This window comes from Chlorocebus sabaeus, chromosome 1 (genome assembly GCF_047675955.1).
Source record: "Chlorocebus sabaeus isolate Y175 chromosome 1, mChlSab1.0.hap1, whole genome shotgun sequence".
NCBI classification, from domain to species: Eukaryota; Metazoa; Chordata; class Mammalia; order Primates; family Cercopithecidae; genus Chlorocebus; species Chlorocebus sabaeus.
The window spans coordinates 72,624,019-72,636,665 of NC_132904.1; the positions used below are offsets into that span (position 1 = coordinate 72,624,019).

The window sequence follows — 12,647 nt, forward strand, 5'->3', positions numbered from 1 at the left end:
ATTGTAACTCAAGCACTTCTGCCCAAGGCCTCCAGCATCTCTGGAAATGGTGGCAGAGCTATCATTTTTCTTTTGAAATAACAAACAACTAAACGCTCACAGTTTGGTTCATGTGAGAGTTTATTAGAGAGCTGATGGTAGGTCAGCGTTAGCTGTATCTTTCAAAGACTTCATCTCACAGATTCTGTCTCGGGTCCTGGGAGTCTAATGCATCCTTTAGCTCCCTTCCAAGTCTAGTTTTTAAATTCTGAAAACATTCTCTGACCAGGGTTTTAATTTCCCTATCGAGTTTCTTCTGGGGCTGGGTTCTGTGATATTGTTGTTCCTCTGGTTTCCCTGGCAAAGGTAGAGGTTTTTTAAAAATGTTTCCCTGGTTTTCAGCATAAACAGTTTATTATTCCCAAGTCTCAAGTGCTGTCCAGACACTCTGAGGGGTCCCCAGGTATCATTCCTGGCATCTCTTTCCTGTTCTTTCCATGTTCTCGTGTAGGATGTTACTTAAGCCCTATATAAATGACATCAAGATGGGCTATGTCTGTTTCTACAGACCATTTTACAGTCCTCATAATGTTGGTTGCCTGACTGTGATTTTAGTACATTGATTTGTGTGATGATTTCTTAAAGTGAAAGCTGATGAGTGAAGTGGTTGACTTGACCCCTCCCAGGACCTCTCTTTGTCTCCCTGGAGGATCACTGTGTATTCTCTGATGCCATGGAGCTCAGCCTGGAGCCTGAGCTGGCCTCCAGATGGGCTCTGGGCAATAGGTACCCCCCTCATCCTCTGTCCACTGGCCCAAGCTGGGCCATGGAGGCCTGATGGCCAAGACATCACATCACAAAGCCTGGGGAACTGGATTTCTTCAGCTTGCTTATTTTGTCCTTTGCCTGTGGAACTTTCTCTTTCACCAATTCATCTTTCCATCACTACTCAGTTTAAATAAAATCCAAAGGCTGCCTTGTTCAGTTATACCGTTTTATACTCTGTTTTTATTTAGTCAGACTTTGGCAGGAAACCTTCCAAGCAAAGCCCAGGGGAAAAGTGACCATTGGCACAGATTTCAGCCTGTGCTTTTGGCCCAATATTGTTTCTATTTTTATTTTGTTTCGTGTTTTTGTTAACATCCAGGGCAAAGATTAAGTACTTACACTTATCTAGTAATGGTGAGAGGCCTTTGGATTGCTTGCCTGTGGCCTGGAGACTGCATGCTTAAAACTATTAACCCCCAGCTACCTCCTGGGAGATAAGATCTAGCTGTTAAATTTGGCTTTCCCTAAAGGAGGTTCTGAGCTCCTGCTTAATCTGAGAGAGGGAAAGAAGAAGGATAAATCCCAACCTTCACTGAATTTTGAAAAAAGGATAGTAGCTTAATTTATGGAGGTTGTTTTTTTGAAAAAAAACTAACTTTATGTCATAATTTCTTAGCTGCCAAAAGACGTAATTCTACCTCAGCTTTGCCTTGGCAACCTGCTTTTGGCACTCTGTGCAAGCCTGTCGTTGCTCTGCATTATTTAAGCAGTAATCTTTAAGAAGGTGAGAAACTATTATTGCTTTTTAACACAGTTGACATGATATTGGCGCAGAGTAGTACCTAGAGCTTCAAACATTTCTAGTGGCCATCAACCAACTTAAACACCTCCATGTAAAGGTCTCCCTGCCATGAGGTCATAGATTGCTACAAGGGGGGAGAAAGAAGAAGATCAAAAGTTGTTTAAAAGTTGTTTTTTTTTTTTCTTTTTAAGTATTCTTATTCCACTGAGTTGTAGCTGTAGATTTTGGCCAGGAGCCAGACAATCAAGATTTAGTATTTTGACCAGCTGTGATCTAGTAATGTCCCTCAGAGGAAACATTTTGTAGGGAGGGAAAGACACATATTTGAGATTGTGAATTGTACTCTGTCCTCATAGTTTACAGTGTGGGACCTGGTTGTAGACAGATAAAACAAGTACAAGTGAATCTGAAAAATTATTAGGAAAAAAAAAATGTTTCAAATGGTTAAAACCTCACCCCAGCTTCAAGAACTTGATGTGGTAAATCTTTACATGCTTTCTTTATTTCATTTTCCCGTAAGTTTCCACATTTACATCAGTTCGTGGCAGAATTTATTTCTACTCATAGCTGATACTTAGAATGCCTAACAATATAATAAGTCTTAGAAAGTCAAAAGAGCAACAAAAACTTAATGTATGCAGGAAGAGAAGAGAAGGAAAATAAACCAATCCACTTAACCTAAAAATTATTCTCATTCTTACCCCGTCCTCAAATAGAAGTAGAGATCAAATGTAGATGTTTTGGTGACAATAAAAAACTTAAGATCCTAGGGACTGGGAAAGAGAAGGAAATTAACAGTTAGGCAGACCGGCTTGGTTAAATCACATATTTCTACCCAGTGACTTCATGACCTTGGTCGAGTTACCTAACCTCTGTGCTTCAGTTTCTACATCTGTAAAATGAGGATGATGTTTGTAATACTTCATAGAGATGTCATAAGGATTAAATGAGACCATGTATAAAGCTGTTAACAGAGTGTTTAATCAGTAGCACTTTATAAATTTTAGTTGCCGTTGTTTTATTATTATTAATAATTTATTGGGTACTTATTCCTGGTACTAAGAATTTTACTTGTATATCTCATTAAATCCTTACTGCAATAACTATTGGGTAGATATAACCATTTTACAAAAGAGGAAACCTAGGCTGGGAGCTGTGAGGTGCACCCTCAGTGTCTCGTGTTTCCTAACGATGGCGCTGCATGTGGAGCTCTGGCATGTTACCTAGGGGAGATGTGGAAATGGGAATCACATTTTGGACTGGTGCTTTCTTAGCTTGTTCTCTCTTTCCCAATCTCTTTTCTGTAAAAGGAGGCTATAGCTTCAGACAGTAAAACCAAGAGGAAGAGGAGAGGGAAATGATGGGGCAAGGATGGTGGAGTAGAGGAAACTGGGCAACTGGGCTCTACCAGTTCCTGGGTTGGCTCCATGGCAAGGTATTTATATAATGGTTATAAAAGTGCTGCATATGGTCTTCCTCATTTTAGTCAGAGAAATAGAGAATTTCTCCCTCTTACAAAAATTCTCTCTCCCTGAAGCTAAATTCATGCAGAAAAAAGGCTGCGTCAGGGGTTTGGGGACAATTGGAATGTACCTCAAAGGATTCTGGGAAGTTCTTATAGTCCCTAAGCGGTAGGTAGATCATGTAAACAGAGGAATTTTGAGCATTTTGACTTTATTCAAAGCTTTCCCCACCTCATGTCCCTAAGAAAAAAAGAAAAAAAAGCCTAAAATTGTGTTTCACATTGAACAGATTAAATCTGTTGATTGATTTGGATCTTTTTTTCTCCAAATCTCTTTTATACTTTTTTTTCTTTTTTCTTTTTTCTTTTTTTTCCTTTTTTTTTTTTTTTTTTCCTGAGACAGAGTCTCACTCTGTTGCCCAGGTTGGAGTGCAGTGGCTGCAATCTCGGCTCACTGCAACCTCCACCTCCTGGGTTCAAGAGATTCTCCTGCCTCAGCCTCCCATGCAACTGGGATTACAGGTGCCCACCATGAAGCCGGGCTAATTTTTGTATTTTTAGTAGCGATGGGGCTTTGGCCTTGTTGGCCAGGCTGATCTTGAACTCCTGACCTCAGGTGATCCACCAACCTTGGCCTCCCAAAGTGCTGCGATTACAGGCGTGAGCCACCACACCCAGCCTTTTTTTTTTTTTTTTTTTTGAGGTAGGGGTCTTACCTTCGTCCAAGGTGGAATGCAGTAACGTGATCATAGCTCACTGCAACCTCAACCTCCTGGACTCAAGTGATCCTCCCACCTTAGCCTCCCAAAGTGCTGGGACTACAGACATAAGCCACCACGCCCAGCACCGTACTTCTTCATTTGCTTCTTGCAGCTAGCTCCCTGATGTACGGAAGTGGAGGTGTGGGAAGGTAGGTGGGAGGAGTTCTGTTTGTTCCTGCTTGAAACAGTATGCTGTATAAGAGAAACAGTAAAAGGAGAATAATACTTGGAATTTGAGGCCCACTGAAATGAATTACAATGACAGCAACCACAGATACAACTACTACTGACACCAGTGTCTATGCCAGGCATCCTGCCAACGATTTTAAGCACATTATTTTATTTAATCCTTATTTAATCCAATGATCTATTTTATAAATAGTCATTAAATATGCCCACAGTCATATAACTCGGGGGTGTCCAACCCCCGGACCGCAGACTTTCACCCGTCTGTGGCCTGTTAAGAACCAGGCCGCACAGCAGGAGGCGATGGGGGTGAGCAGGCATTATCCCCTGAGCTCTGCCTCCCATCAGATGAGCCATGGTATTAGATTCTCATAGGAGCACAAATCCTGTTGTGAACTATACGTGTGAGGGATCTAGGTTGTGTGCTCCTTATGAGAATCTAACTAACGCCTGATGATCTGAGGTGGCAGTTTCATATCCCCGCCCCCAAGTCCACAGGAGAATTGTCTTCCATGCAACAGGTACCTGGTGCCAAAAAGATTGAGGGCCACTGATATAACTAATAAACAAATGTGACCTTAAGTTGTAACTCCATATAGATGGGATCATAGTGGCAGAGCTAGAAGTAGAATCCAGGTCTTTGAACAGTCCTTCTTGTCACTACTGTCTCTAGAGCTGAAGAGATGAGAAAAGGTAGTTGATAGCAATAAATAAGGACTCACAGAATGAGAAACAAATTAATCATCTTAATTTAGAGAGCTCAGAGAAAACTTGATCCAAAGAAGCCAAACTGAAACTAGACTGTCCTCCTTGACATCTAAACTCCAGGCCACTTGGCTTCTCCCTCACTGTGCCATTGTTTGTGACCTCAGGAAATCCTTTTTTACTTACGGCAAAAGGTTTATTAAGTAATTTAACAGTCTCTGGTGTGGTTCAATTATTCAACAAGCTATACTGTGTTTCACTAAACCATAGCCTAGTAAATTTGCAATTATGATATCTTTGGGTTGTTGTTTTTTAATAAGTTCCTTTTAATTGCAACATTAAACCTCAGATGTCATGTTTCCAGTTTGGAGCTAAGCCCAACTGGAAGAGACAGCCACTCACGGGAAATGGCTGGTGAGGAGAATGTGCGCAGTGAACTAGCAGACTCGGTCCAGTTGCTTGAACCTCAGGCTCTGCACCCGCAATTCTAGTGCCTCCAAACACACGGGGCCCCTTGGTGGGAGCAGACAATAAAGAAAAGCTACCGTGTTTCCTAATATGTCCACACCTCCCAAAAAGCACACATTTTTGCTTTTGGTTGTCTAAGGGTAGATGCTCCCTGTAAGTTTTTCATCACAACATAAATAATGTACTAATTGCATTTGATGAGTAAATTGTCAACAGCCTTTAAAAATTAGTCATATAATTAGTAAATCTGTGAGTTTCAACCTCTTCATCTAGGTGAAATAGTCATGAAGTCAGACTGTAATCAAAGAATCTTGAAACCTCCTGAATATTCTGTTTTGAACTATTATTTGCCTTTTTAATTCCTGCCTTTCTTTCTTTAGGCAAGAGTAGAGATAAAAATACTCTTATTTCTTTATCTTATACTGTTTCTTTATTTTATACTAAAATATGAATGAAGGGTCTTTCTCAAAACCTGTTAAATATAAAATCAAAATTATTTTATGAAAAATCTCTGCAGTATGTTTTTATACAGAGATGCTCACAGCAGTTTGTTTTTTAATAGTAAAGGTTCAGAAACACCCTAAATCTACAAAAGTAAGGGAATAATTAAGTAAATTATGATAGTCCATTCAGTGAAGCAGCCGTTTAGAATTCTGCTTACCAGGAGGTTTTAATAGCATCCAACAGTAGGACGTAGAATTCTATATATACCAGAAACACGGCTTTAGTGTTTCTTTCTTGTTTCCTTTTTTTTTTTTTGAGACAAGGTCTTGCTCTGTCGCCCAAGCTAAAGTGCAGTGGCATGATCACAGCTCACTGCAACCCAGGCTCATGCAATCCTCCCACCTCAGCACACAGCTGGTGGGACTACGGGCGCTCACCACCATACCCAGCTAATTTTTTAATTTTTTGTAGAGACAGGGTCTCCCTATGTGGCCCAGGCTGGTCTCAAACTCCTGGGTTCAAGCAGTCCTCCTACAGTGCTGGGATCACAGGTGTGAGCTGCCTGCCACACCTAACCCATAGGATTTCTTTAAAAATTCAACACACATATTTAAAATCAAAGTCTGAAAGGAAAATACCCAAAATTAATAGCAGTTGTTTGATGGGTAATAGACTTGTGAGTTTTTATTTTTTTTATATAGTTAACATATTTTTAGTTTTCCTGTGAGTAAAACTATTGTAATAACTAAAAATACATGCGTGTTTAATGTAATCATTTGATACTTCAACTGTTTGGAGCTTCGCTATCTTAAAAATTTGGATGTAGCTGGGAATCCTGGAAGTAATAAAAAAATCAATTCTGAACAGCCAAAACTATGTTACCAAACTCATATAATAAATAAAGCGTGCTATGCCCAGGACAGCTCCTGGCCCGCCACTGAAATCCTGTTTACTCATACTTCGCACACAATTTTCAGGATATCTGCTTTACAAGAACACAGCAAACTAAGAAAAGGGTAGAGCGGCCACTGCGGGCAGGGGCACTCTCAGCACCAGAGGGGAATCGAAGAACCCATGCCAGACTTACCTCCAGACCCGCGTCCTATGGAACAGATACCACTGAACATCTGTAGTCCCCTTACTGTGTCATTGCTCAGTAATACATGTTCATATCTGTGGCCCAGAGGCATCGAGAAAATGCCTTTTCTTGTTCAACTTTTTTAAGATCGTAAGAAAAGCTGTGATAAAAATTTTTGAAAGGTTTAATCTCATGTAACTAAAAATGGAGGGGAAAATGTGGTGATAAAAAGGTAAACCTTAGATATGTAGACTTCTTCATTATCTTTCCAAAAATAACTAATTTCCTTACCATTCTTAAGAGAGAACATTTTGGCTGGGACCTGTGGCTCACATCTGTAATCCCAATATTTGGGGAGGCCAAGGCAAGAGGATCACTTGAGCCCAGGAGTTGGAGACCAGTGTGTGCAAGATGATGAGACCCTGTCTCTAAAAAAAGTTAAAACTAAAAAACATTAACCGGGCATGGTAGCACACACCTGTAGTCTCAGCTACTTGGGAGACTGAGGTGGGAGGATCCCTTGAGGCCAGGAGTTGAGGCCGCAGTGAGCTGTGATCACACCAGTGCACTCTAGCCTGAGCAACAGAGTGAGACTTTGTCTCTAAAAAACTTTTTTTTTTTAATTTAGAAAATTTAAAAAATTTAAAAATGAAAAAACGAAGAGAGAGAGAACCTTTTACTGGTACTTGGATTTTCCAATTTGAATCTGATACTACCATTACCTGAGTTTTCATACAGATCCAAGGGAACTGGAGAAGAATGTCACAAAATCAGGACGTCAGAAAATACCAAAGTTCCCACCTCTCAAAGCCTTGGAGTCCATCCATGAAAACAGGAATAACATACCATCTTAGAGTTTGTGGGCAAATGAGAAGGCACTTAGCATGATGTGTACTATGTCTTTGGCACTTAGCAAATGTTACTTGAATTTGAATGTTGTGTTCCCATGTGGGACACGATAGATAGGATGGGCTCTGGAGTCAGACGGAATCTGGTTCAGATGTGATTCTTCAGCCTTGAACAAACCGCATGACCCACCACCTGCTGTCTTCCTCGCAGGACACTCGAGGGCTGTGTGGGCAGCACATCTTCCACGGGGCTCAGAACATTATTGACGGTCGGGAAAATGGTCGTTCCCTTCACATTGTAGTTGGCGAGGTGGGGCAGTGGGGGTTGTCACACCTCATTACTTTTCTGTTGTACGAAGTGGAGAACTTTTAGAGCGTCTCAGAATCAATGAGGGCTACAAACACCCTGTTCCTCTTGTGTGGCAAGCACTGCTGGGTGTGCCCAGGCCTGTTTCTCATGCCCTGCCTTTTATCAGCCCACTGGGAGCCCCACAGAGCAGCAGAGCAGGACGCCTAGGGTGGGGGCAGGGGTGGGAGGACGGCAGCACAGGGTCGCAGCATGAGGGGTTAAGCACCTGGCTCTAGCCACACACCAACAAATCACCTTCAGTGTTGCAGGCTGCTTCACCTGGTGCTTCCACCCCTCGTGGGCTGGGCTGGCAAATGAAAGCTGGGCTTGTCTGCACAGAATAGACTGTAGACTGAGGTGCTGCTGATGTTCTCTTTTGGTTTGAGTACCTAGTCAGCCTGCAAGATCATTTCGAGAGGGACATGGTCAGCAAGTGGTAGAGTAAAAACAAGGTTTGCAGAAATGTGTAGCTTACCCAATTATTGGGAGTTTTGACAACATATTAACTATAAACCTAGATCGAGGCCAGCAGATTTTTTTCTGTTTTGTTTTTTCTTGAGAACTAAAAACTGTAATTTACTGTTCTACTTGCCTAGTTCTATATGCACCCTAGTTACCACTCCTAACTATGAAATCTGTCCTGGCACCAGTACTTACAGCCAGGCAGAGGAGCCTGATGGACCCAAGGATTAGAAGCTGTGTGGTTGCCCCTTCCCAAGAATAACCCTTGCTTGGGTGTCTGAGACTACAGGTATAATCCTCCATCAGAAACAGTCTGAGAGGAGAGAGAGCAGGGAGCTGGGGCCAGGGCTTGTGGCTATAGAAACAAGTGGAAGAAATCCCAGATCTCTTCTTTTCTGGGGCACTTCTTGCTATTGTAATTTGAAAATGTATTATTTGAATAATGAGGAATGTCTTTCTCCTTCAGGATTGGTAGCTCCTTGGAGGCAGGGCCTACTGGTCTTGCATCTGTCTCCCTGCCCCAAGGCCAAGCACATATGGGAACTATTTGTTGGGTGTGTGTAGTTTCAAGTTCTGCCTCTACCCCTGCCTAGTGGTTGCCCTTCTGCAAGCCACTTAACCGTCTGTACGTGTTTCCTCATCTGAAGCACACAAGTCAAATGATCTGTGTGCACCTCCCTCTGCCTCTGGACCCAATCTATTCATATGGTTGTATTGAAGCTAATTTCATCCACATACAAGAATGTCTAGAGCTAGCATAGTGTATAACATAGCCATCATTTCCAGGATATAGATACTCTATTTCCATTAACTGATTATTATTTATTATTTCAGACTTAACTTTACCCTGCTTTCTCTATAGAGTTTTGGTAAAGACTAAGTGAAATGATGTATAGGAAATTACTTCAGAAATTATAAAGTTTGTATAACTGAACAATGATTATTATTGCTGGCCCAAAGATACCCTCCTGAGAAGAAACTCAGACTCAAAAGATGGCACTGCAGACCAAGTATTGTAAAACATATGTGTGGCTAGCCCCATCAAAGAATGTATTTCCCAAGGTAGTTTTTCATTTAAAAAAAAAAAAAAAGGAACCCCTCAAAAATTTTTTTTTTTTTTTTTAAATGTCACCTTGACCCTCTCTCTCCCTCTGCCAGTTCTCTAATGCAAGGTGGTTAGCATTTGTTAGCATTTGAGTGTTGGCAAGGTTGTTGGTCATGGAATCATGAGTCACAGATCTTAGTCTCGCCTTGTCACTGCCTCACTGAGCGTGGGCAAGTCATGTAACTTCGCTGCCAGATGAGGATGCCTGCTTTTCAAAGCTAAACTAAGAATTGAATTGCACTAAAAACAAGAATGAAATTATGGATAGCCCTTCAGAAATACGAAGTTGGTTACATTCTTCACATGTTTTTCTTGCCAGATCCAGCGTGTCCAGTTACTTCACCTCTTCCCTATAGGACAAGGTTTCTGTTGCCCACGTCACCTTGGGCTGTCTTCTCTAAATATGTTGCATTGTGTCTGTATCCTGCTGGAAGGAAGCTCCCAAAGTTGGACCCACATACCTCATGTTGTTTTTTGCATTCACACACTGCAATAACTATAGTCTAAGATTGATTCTTACCTATTTTTATTAGCTCAGACCTAAGTATGTTGTTTCCTGTCACTGGATCCAGAAGGCTTACACCAAGTTCTGAAGTAGAAAGTAACTTCTTGTTTTTGTTTCTCTTCTAGTGACAGACATCACACCTCCAGTGCAATCCCTGTTCCTAAGAGACAAAGCTCCATATTTGGGGTTGCAGATGTAGGCTTCTCTGGGGGGATCCCTTCACCAGACAAAGGACATCGAAAACGGGCCAGCTCTGAGAATGAGAGACTTCAGTACAAAACCCCTCCTCCCAGTTACAACTCAGCATTAGCCCAGCCTGTGACCACTGTCACCTCCGTGGGAGAGGCCGAGAGAAAGATAACCTCTCTCTCCTCCTCCTTGGACACCTCCTTGGACTTCTCCAAAGAAAACAAGAAAAAAGGAGAGGATCTAGTTGGCAGCTTAAACGGAGGCCATGTGAATGTGCGCCCTAGCCAAGAACAAGGAGAAGCCCCCTCCGAGCACCAGGCCACAGTCAATGGCACTCTCCTACCCGGTGAGCAGGCGGGGCCTGCCAGTGTCCAGCTTCCAGGCGAGTTCCACCCAGTCTCAGAAGCTGAGCTCTGCTGTACTGTGGAGCAAGCAGAAGAAATCATCGGGCTGGAAGCCACAGGCTTCACCTCAGGCGATCAGCTAGAAGCATTTAACTGCATCCCGGTGGACAGCGCTGTGGCGGTAGAGTGTGACGAACAGGTTCTGGGAGAATTTGAAGAGTTCTCCCGAAGGATCTACGCACTGAATGAAAACGTCTCCAGCTTCCGCCGGCCACGCAGGAGTTCCGAGAAGTGAAGTGAGCAGGTCAACAGTAGGACCGGGGCAGAAGCTCTGCCTAAAGTGAAGTGAAAGCTGCACTTAACCCTTTGTAATAATGATGACACAAAATGAATATTAATGGAGGATATTCCTCGGAAAAACAGACTTTGGGAATGAAGGAGGGACTCAGGATCATTGTTATCAGTGGGCCAAAGTTAGATTTTGCTTTCAAGATTTGCTTTTCGGGCCTGATGATTATTTTAAAGCAAAAATCACCCTCTAGTTGAAAGAGCTTACAGCTTGAGTCACCTTTTAGCTATTTGTCTGCTTTTTATTTACCCTTCTATGTTATCCTCAGAGGGAAGATGATAATATATAAATAATATAATGAACTCACCCTTAGTTTCGCATAAGCATTTGCCCTCACCATGGTTTGTAAAACTTTGGGAAAATGGAATATTCAGAAATAGATTTCCACCCTGTACTGAAAGGTCTGTGGCCATCCGTGAGGTAGATGAAGAAGCAGCATAGTGGTCTCCTTACACCCAGGCCCATCTGTCCCTCTCCCTGCCCCTGGGTACCACAGTCCACCTTTAGACTCTACTGTCGCCCCGTCTTCTCCATGAACGGGCCATGCGTCCTGAAAACAGGACATCAGATTCACTGGTTCTGTAACCAAGTAGCCATGACGTTCCATCTCTTCTAACCAGCTATGGCCTTTCCCCCACCTCTGCCATACCCTTAATGTGGCCTTAATGTGGCCCTCAGATTAGATGAAAAACTTCCAGTGGATCCCAGGGGACCCTCAAGGACCTCAAGGTTACTGCAGTCAGATGCCATCTCATCCCCTGTGGGGGCCGAAGTTTTTATGTGGGCAGATGCTGTGGTCAGGAACTAGGCATGCTTTCTGGCAATGCACTCATCAGACAAGAATCCCTTGATGTAAATCCCGTGTTAATTTATTAAATTTCAGTCAGAAGGTTGGCATTTACATGACAGAATGTATGTAGAGAGTCAGGGTGTCTGGTAGGCAAACTGCAAGGCAGTTGAGATAGTTGGATTAAGAGGCTAGACGAGATATAGAATACTATTGGTATGTGTGCAATTTGATGAATATTAAATTATGTTTCGAAGTCCAGTTGTCATTCCTGCATTTAGATTTCATTTGCTATTGCTTTATACGTTATGTACCCAAGGACATTGCCTCAGGGTTGCAAACTCTTTAAAGGAAAATTTATCCATATATCCATGTATTATGTAGAAGAATAAAAATTGAGTTTACTTCACCCGACCTGACTTTTTTTCCCAGCGTGGAAATTCCTTTTGAACCTACATCTCCATACATCACATCATGACAAGACTAGCCTGAACAAAAGCCATGTCTATCTAAGCGGAGGCGGTTGACTTCATTCAGTTTACGTATTGTATATAGCAACACAAACACTTGACAGGTATACACTCCAGTCGCCGCGTTTGTCCTGCATGACAGCTTCACTCGCAGGCCTCACAGTCACTTTATGTTGTGTCCAAGCATTCCTGGGCTCAAGTTTAATGTATAGCTATATTGTTGTTTTCCATGTAGAGAACTCATAGGATGACTACATCGCAGATAAACCCGACTCTCAGGCAGTCGAAAGCTTTAACTGGATCTGCAGAAGCCCATCTTCCTCCACATGAGGAGGTGGGGCTCCTTCACACGGAGCGGGAGCTTCTCTGCAGTGTACTGTCTGTCGCTCATTTTAGAGTCAGTGAGGGTGCAGACAGACAGCATTGTGGATATGCACATGCTGCGGGGCCCTCCAGGGAAGTAACATTTACAAAAAAAAAAAAAAGGTTCTCGGGGCAGTGTGTTAGGATTGCAGAATGGAAGGTCAACCCTGTGGGACTTATGATTGCCCCAGATGTGGGATGGACTTCAATGGCATACCAAACT

The 12,647-nt window shown here is 42.5% G+C and overlaps 1 protein-coding gene across 2 annotated transcripts in view; it reads left to right on the top strand.

Annotated features, from left to right (window-relative positions):
- UVRAG (UV radiation resistance associated) overlaps positions 1 to 12,000 on the top strand; it is a 318,236-nt gene extending 306,236 nt beyond the window's left edge. Inside the window, exons 15-16 of one of the 2 annotated variants that reach the window (XM_038005456.2) lie at positions 5,000 to 5,077; positions 10,048 to 10,859. In XM_038005456.2, the coding sequence (XP_037861384.2) occupies positions 5,000 to 5,077; positions 10,048 to 10,750 (781 nt within the window). In that variant the 3' untranslated portion in view covers positions 10,751 to 10,859. Of the gene's footprint in view, positions 1 to 4,999; positions 5,078 to 10,047 lie in introns of both variants that reach the window. The other variant, XM_008020188.3, reaches the window with a different exon arrangement.
- Positions 12,001 to 12,647: the final 647 nt, after the last annotated feature.